General features: G+C 42.7%; 1 protein-coding gene across 2 annotated transcripts; it reads right to left on the bottom strand.

Moving 5' to 3' along the window:
• Positions 1 to 670: 670 nt before the first annotated feature.
• Positions 671 to 16,239, bottom strand: LOC118390386 (stress-induced-phosphoprotein 1-like). Of its 2 annotated transcripts, none has more exons than XM_035780881.2 (14): positions 15,969 to 16,239; positions 14,768 to 14,977; positions 14,523 to 14,664; positions 14,261 to 14,402; positions 13,865 to 14,030; positions 13,419 to 13,545; positions 12,743 to 12,845; positions 12,359 to 12,479; positions 12,134 to 12,230; positions 7,813 to 7,937; positions 7,612 to 7,648; positions 5,848 to 5,951; positions 1,559 to 1,734; positions 671 to 1,424 (listed from the first exon to the last, which is right to left on the bottom strand). In XM_035780881.2, the coding sequence occupies exons 1-14, from the start codon at positions 15,975 to 15,977 to the stop codon at positions 1,352 to 1,354; spliced, it is 1,632 nt and encodes a 543-aa protein (XP_035636774.1). In that variant the 5' UTR covers positions 15,978 to 16,239; the 3' UTR covers positions 671 to 1,351. The 2 variants fall into 2 exon arrangements, with proteins under 2 accessions (XP_035636774.1, XP_035636773.1); XM_035780880.2 differs by lacking the exon at positions 15,969 to 16,239 and adding an exon at positions 15,674 to 15,718.
• Positions 16,240 to 18,499: the final 2,260 nt, after the last annotated feature.

The following is an 18,499-nucleotide window of genomic DNA, read 5'->3' as shown; positions in this document are numbered from 1 at the left end:
TTAGTGTCTTAACAACCGTTCCACAGGTGCATGTTCATTAATTGTTTATGGGTCATTGAATAAGCATGACAAACAGTGTTTAAACCCTTTACAATGAAGATCTGTGAAGTTACTTGGAATTTGACAAATTCTTTGAAAGACAGGGTCCTGAAAAGGGGACGTTTCTTTTTTTGCTGAGTTTACATTGAGATACATTTTGCATAACAGGATTAATTTCACTTGTACACCATGTGACTAACTTTGTGTGTGACTAACATCATGTGTGAGAGTGCCACTTCTGAGAATGGGCGAGTTGTGTAATCATAGGACTAAAATATGATAAAATCTCCCATATTTCTACTCTAGTTCAATTTAGTGGCATCCAGTGTCATGAACTCCAGCAGACCAATGGCTTTGGTGAGACGCTGAAATGAAAAAAATAAAAGCTTGAAGGGAACAGTACATATATTTTAAACACAATCCTCCCCCCATTACTCTTTGAAACAAGACAAAACATCTATGGGTATGACATCGCAGACCTTCAGGAAACGGTGTCCTGCGGTTGTTGGCTGGCAGCCATTTTGTGCACCATGTGAAGTAGAAGAGCTTTTATACAAAACACTCAACTACAGAGGCTACTTTTCCCAGCTCTGTATTGTCAGTCAAAGGGGTTTAATGAAGGGAGAAGAGATTCAACGTTCAATCACCTTTAATCCAGTTTGAACACCTGATCCCAAGATCAGTACTTACAAGACCGAACAACATTTAATTCTAAAGATCTGGAAAGCACAGTAATGTGAGATTGTAAGCCCGTCTCTGTACACCGGTAGCAAAACTACATTGACCTCAAGTTATGAAAGATATCCCGGGGGGCATCATAGTCAGGCACCCTACATAGATATTGACTGGCTATCTGATCCAAGCAGGAACCAGCAGTTTTAAATACGCAAAGGAAGTGAAAAACGAAGCAGTCATATTGCACCGTGACATTCTTTGAACACCCAAAAGAGACCACAAATTAGAGCATAACTTATTTAGCTGAAGTATTTTTGTTATTAGCTGCAGTATCATCGTACCAAACAAAGCTCTAGCCTTGTCTTCAGCTACTTCAACAGGGCTTTGATACCTTTTCCTAATTCAATTATTTCTTTCAGAAAGTTCTATGATGAGGAATAGATTAAGTACAATTTCATTAAAGGCCATAAGATGGACAAAGTAAAAATGATACCCTTTGTTGGTTGAAGTGTCGGGAAGATGGCGTACAGTATAATTTTGAGGGTGGGAGGGGGTGTTAGAACTGGAGGGAACGGAATCTTGATCCACTGTGGTCTTGCTGTTCTTCATGGGTCTGGGCCTGTTCTCTCCTTACTCATCACCGGATGGCTATAAGTCCCACATCTATCAGTTTCTGGATCTTCTGAGCAATGCCTGGATTCTTAAGGTGACTGAGAGGGAGAAATAAGGGAGGGAAAACCAATTTTAAAAAGCCAATTAGTGTGTGATTATGGTGCATGTGTTGTATACTGTGTAGTGAGTGTGTACATATGCGTGTGATGATGCATAGAGCTGGCCCGCTTACTCGCTGAGTGCCTGTGGATCCTTCTGCATCTGCTCCAGGATCATGCGCATGGCTGGGTCACTCATGATCTGCTGCACTTCCGGGTCAGCCATGGCCCTCCTCTTCACATCCTCTGGACTGTCGTCGTTCCTCACGTGCTGGCTCATCAGGCAGCGCTGAATGCCCTCTGTGGCCTCCTGTACCCAGAATGGAGCCAGATAGTTCAACAGTTAGCCTCAGCGGTTAGCCTCAGCGGTTAGCCTCAGCTTGGTCAGTGACACCAACAACAAACAAAAAAGGTAGAATAACTAAAAGCCATGGAGTCATATTTAATAGATATTTCTAGGGCTATACTTTCAGCGTTAAGTCGGCGCAATTGTCAAACGCACGATGGTTTGCAATTTTCAACCAGTTAAAGCCAGCGCTCCTAATTTCAAACCCTAGTGCCAGGATTTGTTTTTACTTGTTTTATAATGAGCTCGCTTGCGCTGAGGTGGGAGGGGTGGAAATATCTACAGCGTGTCCTTACAAATCATGCACCAAAGTACCAATTTCAGCATGCACTGGTGGGGGTATTTAAGACCAACCGAAAGCTGGTCTTTGAGGTAACGCATGGATTTTGACAACAGAAGCGCAGCCTATCCAGCCGCGGCGCACATGGAATAGACAGGGATGTAAACTGCTGAGGGCCCAAAAAAAGCGACACTTTTTTTTTGCACTGAAACGTGCAAAAAATATCCCTGCTATGGGGATATGCAGGTTTAACTAATTAAACAAAGAATATGATCTACATGTGTGTAAAATAAAAAGTGGTTAATGTGAACCCAACTCACAGCTAAAAAAATGCAAAGAAAACAACCCGATGTTATTTGTTTCCTAGACCTTACTGCAAATGACACTCAAGTCTTGAGAAAAAAAACAATACATTATTGCAGTTAGTCATGATAGCCTTTATAATAGAACGCTTGTGACCACACACAACTAAATATTGCAATTGGGATAAAAACATTTTAAAGTAGAATAGAATGAAACAGGCATTCTATTTTTGCTCTATTATAGTGGCCACTATATAGTAGACATTGATCAAGTGCACAAGGCTACATGTGTGCAAAAATAAAGGTCAGAGATTTACAAAATTATAATCCCCCCCTCACTCACACGTGTTACGGTCAAGTTCAACATAACAAAAACTATGTCTTTGGGCTACACTGCACATTATACACTTTCTGCCTGTGGACATGTGTTCTACTGTACAATGTCCCAGCAGAGCATGATACCCTTTGTCAGCATAATAGATCTCTTTCAGGCAGAGAGTACACCTGGCATACCCCTTTTATCCACTGTATTGAAGAAGAGGGAAAGAGGGAAGTGTGTGGTGTTCTTTTCAACTCTAGTGGCATCCAGCTTAACCACATACTGTTGAGGGAAAACATTTAAGTGTCTTATATCAGCTGAAAGCTTAAATTCTTGATAATATAACTGCACTGTCCAATTTACAGAAGCTTTTACTGTGAAAAAAAAAAATGGCATGCTATCGTTTGAGGAGAGCTCCGAACATCAAAATACTTTTCCCACAGCGATAGGTTTGATAAATTCACCTCTGAAGGTGAAATGTGTACTTATATTCTGAAATCTTGCTCTGATTTATCCTCCAAAGGGTCCCAGAGATAACATGAAGTGTCGTTTTGTTAGATAAAATAACTTTTCATATCCCAAAAAAGGTCCATATAGCATGCACGATCGATTTTGTATTTCCACTCGTTCAATTTGCAAAGAAAGGAATCGGTGAAAATCTAAACCTAAACGTTGTTTCAACCAGTCAAATCACATTCGTATGTATTCCTCAGAGAACCTAGAATGTAACCAGACTTCATTATATCATCGGGGGTGTAGTATATCCTATAGGACATCACATTTGGTCAGAGAGCGATGCCTTCATTGCACACCGTTGACGAGGGCGCTCTTCACTTGATCGACTCTGACTTTGTCAAATAAGCTCCAATCGGGGTCAAACAATGCAATCTAGATAGCCAATGAGCTGGGCTTTACGGGAGTATCTGGAAAATGTAGCTGCTAACCATGTGCGACAGCATGCCTTTTCCTTTTGGACAAAAATTATAAGAATATTCAGAGTTATGAAAACGGGTTGTTTTGCAAAAGTTGAACTTATAATATGGCTACTAATACTGGAAAAGCCAAATCAAAGTTTACAGATTTGACAATATTCTTGCAGAATTGTTTTATATAAATGCAAATGTCTCCTTCACGATTTGCCCAAATGTACCTGGGTGACTTCACACCATTGGAATTACAACCAGAGTGATGGTTAGAATAGGGACCTTTGTTGCATTTCAAAGATGGTGGTACCAGATCTATTGTGTTATATTCTCCTACATTCAATTCACATTTCCACAAACTTCACTTCCTTTCAAATGGTACCAATAATACGCATATCCTTGCTTCAGGGCCTGAGCTACATGCAGTTAGATTTGGGTATGTAATTTTAGGCAAAAATTGGAGAAGAAAAAAAAAGAGAGGGGGGGGGGGGCTACCCCATAACAGATAGTGGGTTAGTTCGTTAGCTAGTTTCACACAGATTGCCAGGGTCCAGTAAGCAACTAACGAGTTAGAACTCGAGGACCGGCAAGGAGTCGTATACCAATTAATACTATAGCGAATTGGTTAGGTTACTAATGTTAGCTCATCTGAGCCACCTGACTTTATTAGCAAGCTAATTTCACACCATAAACTCAATTATTTGATCCGTTAAATTGGCTAATGTTGCTCAACATTACTCTGGCTAGCTAACGGATAATTCAATCAAGCTAGCAAGATACTTAACAATGCTAATACTTGTTCCACCATACTTTCTCCCTCACCTCAAACTTTCCAAATGCCAGTTGTTTTTCAGTTACAGCTCATGACGTAACGTACGCTAACCCCATTCCGTACAAATGTGCGCAACCGCGACATTCAAACGAGGCTGCAAAAGAAAACGAATGGGACTGTAGCGACTGTGTTGACATCAAAATCTGGGGTGTGAACTAGGTTTCTATTCAAGCGTTGACTGACATGGTAATGGCTCTATAGTGTAAACTGACGCGGTACGTTACATCGTAACATACAGCATGCATAAAGCAACTAATTCTGCTTACAGCCTCTCTCCACCAGGTGTAGCACTTCTCTCACCATTTAAAAACAAGAAATGGACAGTGACGGGGGTAAGGTGGGATACCTAGTCATTTTTTGCGTCATCACTGCAAGCTATCATGACTCAAAAGCCGCTGTTTACTTCTGAAGATCACTTTAGCACTGCCCTAAACACCCGATTCAAATTTGACACAAACCTTAATAGGTATGTAATGACACATTATATAAACTCTTTATAGTGTTTTATTTACATTTTAGAGGCGATAAGGTGATAAGTTGGACAGATCGAGTGAAAAAAGGCCATTTTCCCACACGACATCTCTCCTTCTCACTATCACGCATTAGCTTTCCCACCCGCCATTTTTAAAAAGACCCGACGGAGCTCATTGCCTTCTTGAATCATGTAGAGATGGGTATCATGAAGGTCTCGTCATTGATTTTGTTGGAAAGGGGAGAAATTGTGCTTTACAATGGTATTGATATTACAGTTGATCTGGAAGTATTACGTTTTTTGGGCGCTAAAATTAAGGTCAAGTGTACAGACCAGCGTGATAAACAAAAGTGAGTTAGCGCGCACTTATGCTGCAACTAGTAAATTAGTTGTCTCTTCTTTCTTCAAGTCGGGTGCTGCTCTGCATTCTGTTATGTGAACGATTGGCTGAGCCTTGGATACAGCCACTAGTATTGCTCCAAACGCGCATTACTTGTTCGCTTACAGCCAGTAGGGATCCCAACACTGGATGTTTTTTATTTTAATTACCTGTTACTGTAGCCTACGCTATTAAATAAACTGTCATATCAGTCCACAGTGGACGAGAAAATTCCGTGCCCGCAGACGATTTGAAATTGATGACAACATAAAGCCCGTCAACAATCTACAGAACTTGAGACGAGCACATGCAGTATTAAGCCATGGAACACCTTGATTGGCCAGTGAGTGGCCAAGCCCTCGTCACACCTACAACTTGTTTTTCATCAGAACCCAGCTCTTTCGCAGCACCACCAACAGCGATTGTGCTCATAATAACTGGCTGTGAAAACTACTAAAATATTTCTGACACACCCCCCCGGACCTATTAGATTTACCGTTGCGTTATGTTTGTTCAAATAGAGTAAAGGAGATCCTGCTAGTGTACCAATATAAATCTGTCATACTGTACCTTGGAGGTAGAGTCAAGCTCCAGAGCCTTCTCGTAGGCAACCATCGCTTTAGTGAAATCTTTCATGGCCTCCAAAGCTGCTGCCTTCCGTGTGTATCCCTTTACTGTGGAGAGAGAAGTTAAGAGGTCTATGCTTTTAAAGGGCCCCCGTTCGATGCAGTTCAAAACAACTGCACGTCAGCATTCAAGTACTCAAGACACAGCCTATTGCTTTCAGTCTCCTGATGCCCAAAATCAAGTAAGAGCAAAATGTAAATAGGCCTGCTATTAGAAAAGCTATGGGACCTGTATGTGCAAAGTAAAAGTGATGAAAAAAAGGAGGTATTATCAAGGTTTGAAATCAACTCAAAGCGAGAATAAATTAATATAACTATATGAAGGCATCCAAAGTTGAACGCATCACAAATTAACAGTTAGATATAGTAGAACTTGACAGTTAACGTCACTTATCTGTCAATGCATTGATCCGCAAACAAAGTAGCCCACTCAAAAAAAATATGCTTTTTGGACCAGCAAATATGTAGGCTACAGATGAGTTGGCATTTCAGCAGCAAATACATTAGAAGATCATTTCAACCCGATCAGAAGTATTGGTCACAATCTGGCTTCCTAAATGGTATCACTGATGTGTCTTGATGAATTTGGGTGCTAAGGATTTTGCTTACTTCCATCCATTTAGAGAACCCGTTCGCAACACACATTTTTATTCGCGCCACACAAGCATTGGCTATAGAAGTGTTTCCTGTAATGTCAATAACCCAAATCAATAATTGCATTTGTCCTTTGTGAGTTTATCAACACCAAACGGCTATCCAATGATAGTCCAAAACACACTGCAGCTATCGATTACTCCAGCTGTCCATCATGTAGCCTAAGGCTTATCTACAATATATAGGCTACCGGACTTGCAGAGAGTAGGGTATTTGATGCAAACATAGAAGTAGCCTATAACTTTTCCAATGTAGCCTACAAAATTACATTATCATTATTAACTCCCAGTCACCTCACTCGTTCGCTGGCTAGTACCCTACATCAACCTAACCTGATGGAATCATGCCCAATGAGGATGCAAGGTTAAAGTTGGCCGAGTATGAGACCTTCCAGGTTGCGCAATGGTTAAGGGCGCTGTACTGCAGCGCCAGCTGTGCCATCAGAGACCTTGGGTTCGCGCCCAGGCTGTCGCAACCGGCCGCGACCGGGAGGTCCGTGGGGCGACGCACAATTGGCCTAGCGTCGTCTGGGTTAGGGAGGGCTTGGCCGGTAGGGATATCCTTGTCTCATCGTGCACCAGTGACTCCTGTGGCGGGCCGGGCGCAGTGCACGCTAACCAGGTGCACTGTGTTTCCTCTGACACATTGGTGCGGCTGGCTTCCGGGTTGGCGACGCGCTGTGTATCGGAGGACGCATGACTTTCAACCTTTCAACCGTACGGGAGTTGTAGCGATGAGACAAGATAGTAGCTACTAAAACAATCGGATACCACGAAATCTGGGAGGAAAAAAGGGTCAAATAAAATAAAAATAAAAAAAATTTAAAAAGTTGCCGAGTATTGTCCAATGAGGTTGTGGGGTGGGCCCAAAACATCTCATTGTGCACACACCAGCAGGGCTAGAGAGCCATGACGTGTTACACAAAATTCACAATTTTCAGAGACTCTTTTTGGGTCTTGAGTGGTACTTTCAAAACTACTGGCATAAAGTCGACAAAACCTTAATAACACATCTTTAACACAAATATAAAGCCGTTTCAAAGCTCAATACATACTGAAGGCAGGGTCAAGTTTGATACAGTCCTCGCAATCCTAAAAGATAGGAGAAAGGAAATATCAGTCAGTCCTTTTTGATTGATGAAGTACTACAGTGGATATAACATATAATACGATAATCAAGCTGGTGTTTATAAATGAGTAATGGAGAGGATGAAGCTCATACATGCATGGCACGACTGTAGTGAAGTGTGCTGTACCTTCAGGGCAAGCTGGAACTCCAGCAGCTTCGTGTAGCAGGCAGCTCTGTTGCTGAAGAGCTTGGCGTCATTGGGGTTCCTCTTGATGGCCTCTGAGTAATGTCTCATGGCTGAAGGATAGTCTCCTGTAGAACAGAGAGGATAAACGCATCATGTCAGATATCCTCACACTACCAGGGAATCTTTGGATCACACGCACAACTCAGGGCTGCCAACATTTGAAGAAAGTTCAGAGTGAGATTTGCTATGTGAATTTCATTACCCCCTGGCACAACCCCAAGACCAGAATATTTTACTGTGTTAAAGCAAATTTCCTGCAATTCTATATATTTTGACATGGCTTAGGCCCATGACCAGGGTGTGTAATTAATATATATACATTGCTCAAAAACTGTCCACTTAGGAAGCAACACTGATTGACAATAAATTTCACATGCTGTTGTGCAAATGGAATAGACAACAGGTGGAAATTATAGGCAATTAGCAAGACCCAATAAAGGAGTGGTTCTGCAGGTGGTGACAATAGACCACTTCTCAGTTCCTATGCTTCCTGGCTGATGTTTGTCACTTTTGAATGCTGGCGGTGCTTTCACTCTAGTGGTAGCATGGGACGGAGTCTACAACCCACACAATTGGCTCGGGTAGTGCAGCTCATCCAGGATGGAACATCAATGCGAGCTGTGGTAAGAAGGTTTGCTGTGTCTGTCAGCGTAGTGTCCAGAGCATGGAGGCGCTACCAGGAGACAGGCCAGTACATCAGGAGACGTGGAGGAGGCCGTAGGAGGGAAACAACCCAGCAGCAGGACCGCTACCTCCGCCTTTGTGCAAGGAGGAGCAGGAGGAGCACTGCCAGAGCCCTGCAAAATTACCTCCAGCAGGCCACAAACGTGCATGTGTCTGTTCAAACGGTCAGAAACAGACTCCATGAGGGTGGTATGAGGGCCCGACGTCCACAGGTGGAATTTGCCAGAGAACACCAAGATTGGCAAATTCGCCACTGGCACAGCCCTCCATGTGCTCGCCAGAGGTAGCCTGACTGCCATTAGGTACCGAGATGAGATCCTCAGACCCCTTGTGAGACCATATGCTGGTGCGGTTGGCCTTGGGTTCCTCCTAAAGCAAGACAATGCTGGACCTCATGTGGCTGGAGTGTCAGCAGTTCCTGCAAGAGGAAGGCATTGATGCTATGGACTGGCCCGCCCATTCCCCAGACCTGAATCCAATTGAGCACATCTGGGACATCATGTCTCGCTCCATCCACCAATGCCACGTTGCACCAGACTCTCCAGGAGTTGGCGGACGCTTTAGTCCAGGTCTGGGAGGAGATCCCTCAGGAGACCATCCGTCACCTCATCAGGAGTATGCCCAGGCGTTGTAGGGAGGTCATACAGGCACGTGGAGGCCACACACACACACACACTACTGAGCCTCATTTTGACTTGTTTTAAGGACATTACATCAAAGTTGGATCAGCCTGTAGTGTGGTTTTCCACTTAAATTTTGAGTGTGACTCCAAATCCAGAACTCCATGGGTTGATAAATTTGATTTCCATTGATAATTTTTGCGTGATTTTGTTGTCAGCACATTCAACTATGTAAAGAACAAAGTATTTAATAAGAATATTTAATTCATTCAGATCTAGGATGTGTTATTTTAGTGTTCCCTTTGTTTTTTTGAGCAGTATATATGTATATATGTATATATATATATATAAAAACTTCAAATAACCACAGATCTTCATTGTAAAGGGTTTAAACACTGTTTCCCATGCTTGTTCAATGAACCAGAAACAATTAATGAACATGCACCTGTGGAACCGTGGTTAAGACAGTAACAGCTTACAGACAGTAGGCAATTAAGGTCACAGTTATGAAAACTTAGGACACTAAAGAGGCCTTTCTACTGACTCTGGAAAAACACCAAAAGAAAGATGCCTAGGGTCCCTGCGTCTCTGCCTTAGAGCATGCTGCAAGGAGGCATGGGGACTGCAGATGTGGCCAGGGCAATAAATTGCCATGTCCGTACGGTGAGACGCATAGGACAGCACTACAGGGAGACAGGGCGGACAGCTGATCGTCCTTGCAGTGGCAGACCACGTGTAACAACACCTGCACAGGATCGGTACATCCGAACAGCACACCTTCGGGACAAGTACAGGATGGCAAGAACAACTGCCAGAGTTACACCAGGAACGCACAATCCCTCCATCAGTGCTAAGACTGTCCACAATAGGCTGAGAGGCTAGACTGAGTGCTTGTAGGTCTGTTGTAAGGCAGGTCCTCACCAGACATCACTGGCAACAATGTCACCTGTGGGCACAAACCCACCGCTGGACCAGACAGGACTAGCACAAAGTGCTCTTCACTGATGAGTCGCGGTTTTGTCTCATCAGGGGTGATGGTCAGATTCGCGTTTATCGTTACACCGAGGCCTATACTCTGGAGCGGGATCGATTTGGAGGTGGAGGGTCCACCATGGTTTGGGACGGTGCATCAAAGCATCATCGGACTGAGCTTGTTGTCATTGCAGGCAATCTCAACGCTGTGTGTTACAGGGAAGACATCCTCCTCCCTCATGTGTTACCTTTCCTGCAGGCTCATCCTGACATGACCCCCCCCAGCATGACAATGCCACCAGCCATATTGCTCGTTCTGTGCGTGATTTCCTGCAAGACAGGAATGTCAGTGTTCTGCCATGTCCAGTGAAGAGCCCGGAAATCGATCTCAATCCCATTGAGCACGTCTGGGACCTGTTGGATCGGAGGGTGAGGGCTAGGGCCATTTCCACCAGAAATATCCAGGAATTTGCAGGTGCCTTGGTGGAAGAGAGGGGTAACATCTCAGAGCAAGAACGGGCAAATCTGGTGCAGTCCACGAGGAGATACACTACAGTAGTTAATGCAGCTGGTGGCCACACCAGATGCTGACTGTTACTTTTTCCCCCTCCTTTGTCCAGGGACACATTATTCCATTTATGTTAGTCACATGTCAAGTTTGTCTCAGTTGTTGAATCTTCATACAAATATTTACACGTCAAGTTTGCTGAAAAGAAATGCAGTTGACAATGAGAGGACGCTTCCTTTTTTTTATTTTTTTATAATTTTAACCACAGGTCAGGTGTATTCAGAATACTTTGAACATTAAGTCGGCATATCTGATTTCAAATGTGATTACACTGGCAAAATTGGGTAGTGGAATAATAAGACAAGTGTGGGGAAGTGTTCTTGCTGACAACAATAATGACCCTATATCTTAGCTACCCAGACAGCTGATGACACAAGTATTTGTTTGTAAAAATGCCCTGTTGTGGGGATGAAGTCATTCTGACTGGCTGGGCCTGGCTCCTCAGTATGTGGGTTTGGCTGCGCCCCTGCCCAGTCATATGAAATCCATAGATTAGGGCCTAATGGATTTATTTCAATTGACTGATTTCCTTATGAACTTTTAACTGAAATTGTTGCGTTCATGTTGTTGTTCAGTATAAATAAATCTCCTGAAGACAAGATTAATAATCTTCCCCTACACCCAACCAAATTATTTGTCCATTTATCCCTCTATAATCAGACTTACACTTTTGGGTTCACAATGTTTGACAAAATTATTTTCATAGTTCCAAAACAGGTCACTCTGCCAAACTTCCCTGCTAAAACATACTGTAGGTCTGTTTGCTGCCTTTTCATTGTCACAGTCTAAAAGCCCATCTCGAAACGAGGGGACTAATGTAAATGAGAATTAAACAGGCTTTATTTAGTACATGCTGTCAAAAGGCTGCATTCTGCAATAGGGACGGGAATTACAGCAACCTCATATTGTTGACAACATTGTACATAAAACAGCGCTACCGTGCTGCCCCTTTTCCAGTTTTATAAACTCAGCAGAGAACGTTTATTTTCTCCATTAAACTCCACTCTAATCTTGAGGGGCGTTTCTTTAAAACGTACGCGTCCAATCCCAATGATCCCTTACACAACTAGACCGATCATATTATTCAATGTGCAGCGGTTCACAATGCTGTGGCAAGAGGGGACAATGAGAGGATCCGCTCGTGATGTTAAATTGCAGGAACGGATGCAACGATTTAGAGCACAGTTGAAAAGTTAAACGCACTATATACAACGGACTAATTAGACAAATAAAAAAGCAGTACTTTCCAATGCGTGCGATAGAGGTGACATGAGAACGGTCAAACGTGTGTCACGGCCAATGCGTGAGACTTCGCAGCTCTGCACAACTGCTCGTTGATAATCTAAAATGGTATGCAGACAACTAGAGCGCACCAATAGGAATGACATACTTTCAACCAATGTAGCTCAAAACACACCTTTCTGGAAGGACTCGTTGCCCTTGTTCTTCTCTTCCAAGGCCTGCTCTGGGTTGATGTAGGCCAGCTTCTCCTGTTCCTTCAATACCTTCTCCGCCTGCAGACACAACGATGGGATAGTGAGACAGTGAGGGGCTAGTGAGCAACGATTGGTCGGATTGGTCATCTACCCCAGAACAATACATCCCGTCAACCCTCATTCAATACGGGCAACACGTTCTGTACCTGCTGGCACTTCTTAAGGACATCAGGAGTGCGATGCTCTGTCAGACTCTTGTTGTAAAATTGGACTGCTTCTTTGTATTTCTCCTGCTTGAAGTACGAGTTGCCAATCCTAGCCAAGGCCCTGAGAGAGGAGGATGGGGATAAAGAGACATTAAGCATTGCTGGAAAGCTGGATGACTCATGCTGACATTTACATTTCCCTGGTTTGTAGCAGAGCCCACCATTACCCGGCAATGGTGAATACGACTTAATTGGCTGCTTATTCAGGAGACCTCATCTTCCCTCATCCCATGATTGTTTGTCCCCAGCAGACACCTAGCAGTTTATAACCTAGAGGGTGACTCGCATGTATAATTACTTTCAGTGAATTGAGAAGGAACTCACTTGGCAATCTGTCTGTAGTCCTCCCGGTTCTCTCTGCCCACCTCGATGGCCTTGTCACACAGCTCCCTACACTTCTCATACTCTGCCTTCTCAAAGAACACAGCTAGGATGGACACAGAGAGACACTTTAGAAACCAATGCAACTAATTCATTATCAATCTGATTTTAAAGATTACAAAAACAATCATATGGCATTACATTGACTGTATGATGGTGCCATGGTAGGAAAAGCTCTCACTTGGAAAGTTATTGAGTACCGTTTAGCCTTTTGACAATAATTATTCGTATAAACCAGACAACTATTCTGCAAAATCACTTGCTGAGGATTCACATAAAGCAGCATAACATTTAATCATTTTATCTGCCCTTGATCACATGGAAATACATTTACCCCGGATTAAGGGGTAGAAATGTTCACTCAGTTAATCACAATTCTGATTAAGCCAAATAATTCCACAGCTAATTAGTTATATCATGGATAAAATGACTTAACTATACAGACTTCAGAAATGCATCACTGTGGATAGTTAAAATGGTAAGTACAGCAAGTCATGAAATATTAACGCCTCACCTAAAACCATATTTGAGTCTAAGGCGGCAGCTAGAGCGAGTTGTAGAAGATTCTAGAATTCACTTGCACACTATCGTCTCGGCCTGTGTAGTGATGATTCTATACCTGCTTGGTTTGAAATATACGTCATGTTGGTTGGGTCGTGCGTGAGGGCTTCTTCATAATGTTTCAGTGCAGTGGCAAAGTCTTTCTTCTTGTATGCCTCGTTCCCCAGGTCCTTCTCCTTCAGAGCCTGTGAAAGCAGAATGGACATTTAAGCTGTAAAAGACAAAGTGCTGAGAGGGCAATAAATACTGCAAGTCAGTCTGTGTGCAGAGAGGAGATGCATGCATGAATGACTATTTCCCCCAGACTGAAGGTCTATAGCCCTCAAACTCTGGACCCCGAAGCCAGTTGCACTAGATTTAAAAAAAAAAATTGTTACTCTAATCAGGGACTGCTTTAGACCTGGGACACCAGGTGTGTGCAATTAATTATTTGGTAGACCAGAAAAGCAGCAGGCTCCAGAACTTGTAGGGTAGAAGTTGAATACCCCTGGTACATCTACTTACCTGTCTCTTGTTCTCAGGTAAGTCTTCCTCCTTGGGAGGAGGTGGCTGAGTCTCTTTGGGTTTGGGAGGAGGGGGTGGAGTGGGCTCGTCGTCTTCATCCATGCCTGCCAAGTCTAACCCCAGTAGGACTGACAGGGTGGTCATTACTCTCGGGTCCTGGAGCTTCCTACAGGAAGAGGGACGAGGCAAAGAGTATTTGATTCAGATCACAGAAAAGTAATAGGAGCTACAAATGAATTTAGTGTTCTGGGGCATATTACTAGTCAGACAGTCTGGCATGATCTTTGTGCTGAATTAATTTTGCATTAGGAAGGGGACTGCATCAAAGTATGCAGTATATTTCTAAATGTACAGATGTAGTGCAACAAGACCAGTGGTATCCATGGGAACACTCACGAGCCAAGCTCAGACGGTTTATCCCTCAGCCGCTCCAGTAGCGCTCTGTACTCTGGATCTTTCATCAGGGCATGGGTTCGAGAGTCACTCTCCAGCTTCGCAAACATGTTGGGCATGGCAAAGGGGTTCATCATCTTTTTTTCTGGTGAGGCAAGATGAGGTGAAATCCACCACAGGCCAAATAAAGAATGGTGTGCAAACAAGATCCCATTGTGCTTTCGTCATAATCATGTGAGGGAGTGTGACGTTCAAATGTTTCTACCTGCTAGCCGGGCTTCTATGTTCTGCAGTCCCTCCTTGAGCTGCTGATTAGTGGGTTCTTGTCTGAATCCCTCTTGGTAAGTCGCTTTAGCATCCTCAAACCTTCCAAGGAACTCCTGGGCTGCTGCTTTCCTCGAGTACCCCTGTGCAAGCAAAGATCATGGTAATGGAGGCATGTCACTTTTGACAACAGCTAGTGCAAATCTACGACGCCCTCTCTGGACAACTGCTGTGATGTCGTCTCACCTTTCCCCAGTCAGGTTTAATCTTGATGGTCTGGCAGGCGTCCTCCAGAGCGCTCTCGTAGTTACCATTCTTGGCATGGGCAGCCGAGCGATTGCTGAAAAGGACGTGGTTTGAGGGGTCGAGGGCCAATGCTTCGGTGTAGCAGCGTATGGCCTCGTCGATTTTCCCTGCACTCAGTGCCTTGTTGCCCTGATCTTTCAACTGTGACACCTGTGAGTGGAAAAAGGGACTTTGATAAATTCACTTTAGCAAAATTGTAAACATATTGCCTGGTATAATAGTACTTCTTTACTTGTCAGCTTAGTGAAAAAAAACGTAATCTAGTTTGGGCCTATTTGAGATCTGTAAACACCAATCTGATTCCTAAAGCAGACAAGGCCTGTAGGAACTAGCTGTAAGGTTTAACCCGTCCCAAGCCAGTCACCTGTTCCTGACACTTATATGCCATGACGATGAACGCAGAAACCTATCCTTTACCATGATGCACATTAGCCATGTTTCAGCTAAACCATGTAGGTTAACGCACATTTGAAAGATGATTTCCTGAGGTGAACTGCTATTTGATAGCTAGCTAGTAAATGCGATTTGACGGTCTTGTACTCATGCGCAACGCGAACTGTTAGCTAGCTGGTTAATTTGTCAGCCATGTCCTCTTGCTCGCTAACCAGTACCCTAGCTAGCTTGATATATAATCGTGATAACGTTAGTAAACTTGAATTAGCGAGCTACCTAGCTAGCAGTAATGATAGCAATTTCAGAGCATGGTCATCGTGGCTGCACCGGAGCGACAGAACAGGCCTACGTTAGCTAGTTAACGTTATATTAGCTAGGTACATACATAAGCTATCAGTAACGTTAGTTAGCTAACTATCTAATCGGCTGGCTAAACTGTTTGGTTATACTCACTGTAAATGACACTCGCTGTGGACAAAACATATTTGCCGTCTAAATTAGATTCGATTGTAGATACAATTGAACTCGGTTGTATAGCCAGCTAATAATATAGAAACATTACCGGTTAGCCAGCTAACAATAGCACTTGAGTCCGCATAGTAAAATATCTAGCTACTGCTTTGTCAATCGTAAAATAAGTTAAACACCCCTTATTGATCACCAATATCGTTATAAACGGTGCGACAATACTGTAAATCTCGCAGAGAAAATAGTTTGACCATAACATTGATAATTGCTAGATACTCACTTTCTCCATGTTGTAACCATGAGGTTCCAGAAACTACTGTGAGACGACAGGATGAGAGCTCCACCCCCTGCAGAATATGAATCTTGGTTGCCAGATTCTATGCAATATAATTTTTACTTGTTTAAATCCAACAGTCTCAGTTTCTTCTAATTGGTTCGTCTTATTTATATGGTATGTAGCTGTGTATTAGAAAATGTATCAATATTAAAGTGTTTATGAAGATGAGGTTGAGAACCAAACTGTGCTCATACACTAACCTTATGATCACTCTGGTATGCATTGTAACGCTATTGCTTTCCCATATATTTCTGGAATATTGCGTTACGATGTGTGATTGGTTTAGTTGAGTGAATCGAGGAAATCTCAGCAAACCAGAGGCTAGTTCGCGTTGAGTGCGACGAGTAAAACAAGCGTCAAGTTACCTTGTTCTAGAAGGCTCTGTAGGTTTTTATTTTTTATTTAACCAGGCAAGTCAGTTAAGAACTCATTTTTATTTACAATGACGGCTTACCCCGGCAAACCCGGATGACGCTGGGCCAATTGTGCATAAGTGTTAAAGTATTTACTAAAATAAACTAAAGTGAACAAATAATAACAATAGAAAAATCACATTAACGACTGTTCACTAGATGTTTTCTATTGATATTTTATTTAGGGATCTAGAACCTCTTCACTAGTTGTGCCGGATAGGAGGGAGGTGAAATAGGGCACACGTTTGCTTTCTGGTGTTTTTTAATATTCCCTAAACGGGTTAATATCCTAATCATTTCTAGATAATTATATCTAAACGTATTGCTAAACACTGGTTGTTCTTATCAATAATCAGTTGAGTGTGATATGTTGTCAGTTGTCCTGTAATGACAAATGGACAAAATAATTTAGAGCCAAATCTCCTCTTAGAAAGCCCTGAGTATATAATAAAAAATGGCATGTACATGTGATGCAGGAAAACTTCAATTCGTTTTATCTAATTTCTACGAGCATGTCACATGTGCAACCAGAGGAAAAAAAACTCCAGACCACCTTTACTTCACACACAGAGGCAAATCTGACCAGAATTCTATCCTGACTCCTGTTTACAAGGACAATCTAAAGCAGGAAGTACCAGTGTCTCGCTCAATACGGAAGTGGTCAGACTACAGGACTGTTTTGCTAGCACAGATTGGAATATGCAGTGGTGTAAAGTAAATCATTTCAAGTACTACTTATGTCGTTTTTTGGGGTATCTGTACTTTAATTTTTTTGAACACTTTTAATTTTACTTCACTACATTCCTTGAAAATAATGTACTTTTTACTTCATACATTTTCCCTGACACCCAAAGTACTCGTTACATTTTGAATGCTTAACAGGACAGGATAATTGTAAAATTCATGCACTTATCAAGTGAACACGTGGTCAGCCTCTGATCTGCTGGGCTCAATAAACACAAATGCATAATTTGTCTATGTTTGGGTGTGCCCCTCGCTATCCGTAAATTTTAAAAACAATAAATGGTGTCATCTGGTTTGCTTAACATAAGGAATTTGAAGTGATTTATACTTTTACATTTGATAATAAGTATATTTAGAACCAAATACTTTTAGACTTTTATTCAAGTAGTATTTTACTGGGTGACTTTCTATTAATTATGGTCTCTATACTTTTACTTAAGTATCACAATTTGTTACGTTTCCCACCACTGGGAATATGTTCCGGGATTCTTCCGATGGCATTGAGGAGTATACCACATCCATCACCTGCTTCCTCAATAAGTGCATCGACGACGTCGTCCCCACAGTGACCATACGTACATATCCCAACCAGAAGCCAAGGATTACAGGCAACATCTGTACTGAGCTAAAGGCTAGAGCTGCCACTTTCAAGGAGTGGGACTCTAATCCGGACGCTTATAAGAAATCCTGCCATGCCCTCTGACGAACCATGCATGAGGGCACCACCTGATCTGGACGACTGTATTATTTCACACTCTGTAGCCAATGTTAATAAGACCTATAAACAGGTCAACATTCACAAGGCTGCAGGGCCAGATGGATATCCAGGATGAGTACCTAGATCTTGCGCTGACCAACTGGCAAGGGAACAGTCAACATGAGACATGTTGACTGAAAATGGTGCTGACAGAGGGCTGCTGTGCATATAGCTCTTAGGAAACTTTGCAAAATTTAGTTTTTATGTATTATTTCTTACATTATTAGTCCAGATTTTTTGGGGTATTATTACGTACAGCTGGGAAGAACTATGGAGGAGAGGTACTTGGAGGGGATTTCTAGTCCGACTTAGAGGCGTGCACACTACCCACCACTTCCAAGTATAATACTCGCCAATGTTCAGTCTCTGTTTCATGGAAACATGGCTCTTTCGGGATATACTATCTGAGTCCGACCAGCCAGTTGGGTTCTCAGTTCATCGCGCAAACAGAAATAAATAGAAGGGTGGGCGTGTATGTTTCATGGTTAATGACTCATGGTGTTATTGTGATAGCATGCAGGAACTCAAGTCCTTTTGTTCACCCGACCTAGAATACCACA

Source organism: Oncorhynchus keta, chromosome 11 (genome assembly GCF_023373465.1).
Source record: "Oncorhynchus keta strain PuntledgeMale-10-30-2019 chromosome 11, Oket_V2, whole genome shotgun sequence".
Lineage (NCBI taxonomy): Eukaryota > Metazoa > Chordata > Actinopteri > Salmoniformes > Salmonidae > Oncorhynchus > Oncorhynchus keta.
This window is presented reverse-complemented; position numbering and strand designations above follow the sequence as displayed.

Excerpts from the sequence above, each read along its gene's own strand:
- LOC118390386 (XM_035780880.2), bottom strand. The coding sequence starts at position 15,703 with ATGTTTTGTCCACAGCGAGTGTCATTTACA. Across the intron at positions 14,665-14,767 it reads TTAAACCTGACTGGGGAAAG|GGGTACTCGAGGAAAGCAGC; the intron begins GTGAGACGACAT and ends TTGCTTGCACAG. Across the intron at positions 12,231-12,358 it reads TCCTTAAGAAGTGCCAGCAG|GCGGAGAAGGTATTGAAGGA; the intron begins GTACAGAACGTG and ends TTGTGTCTGCAG.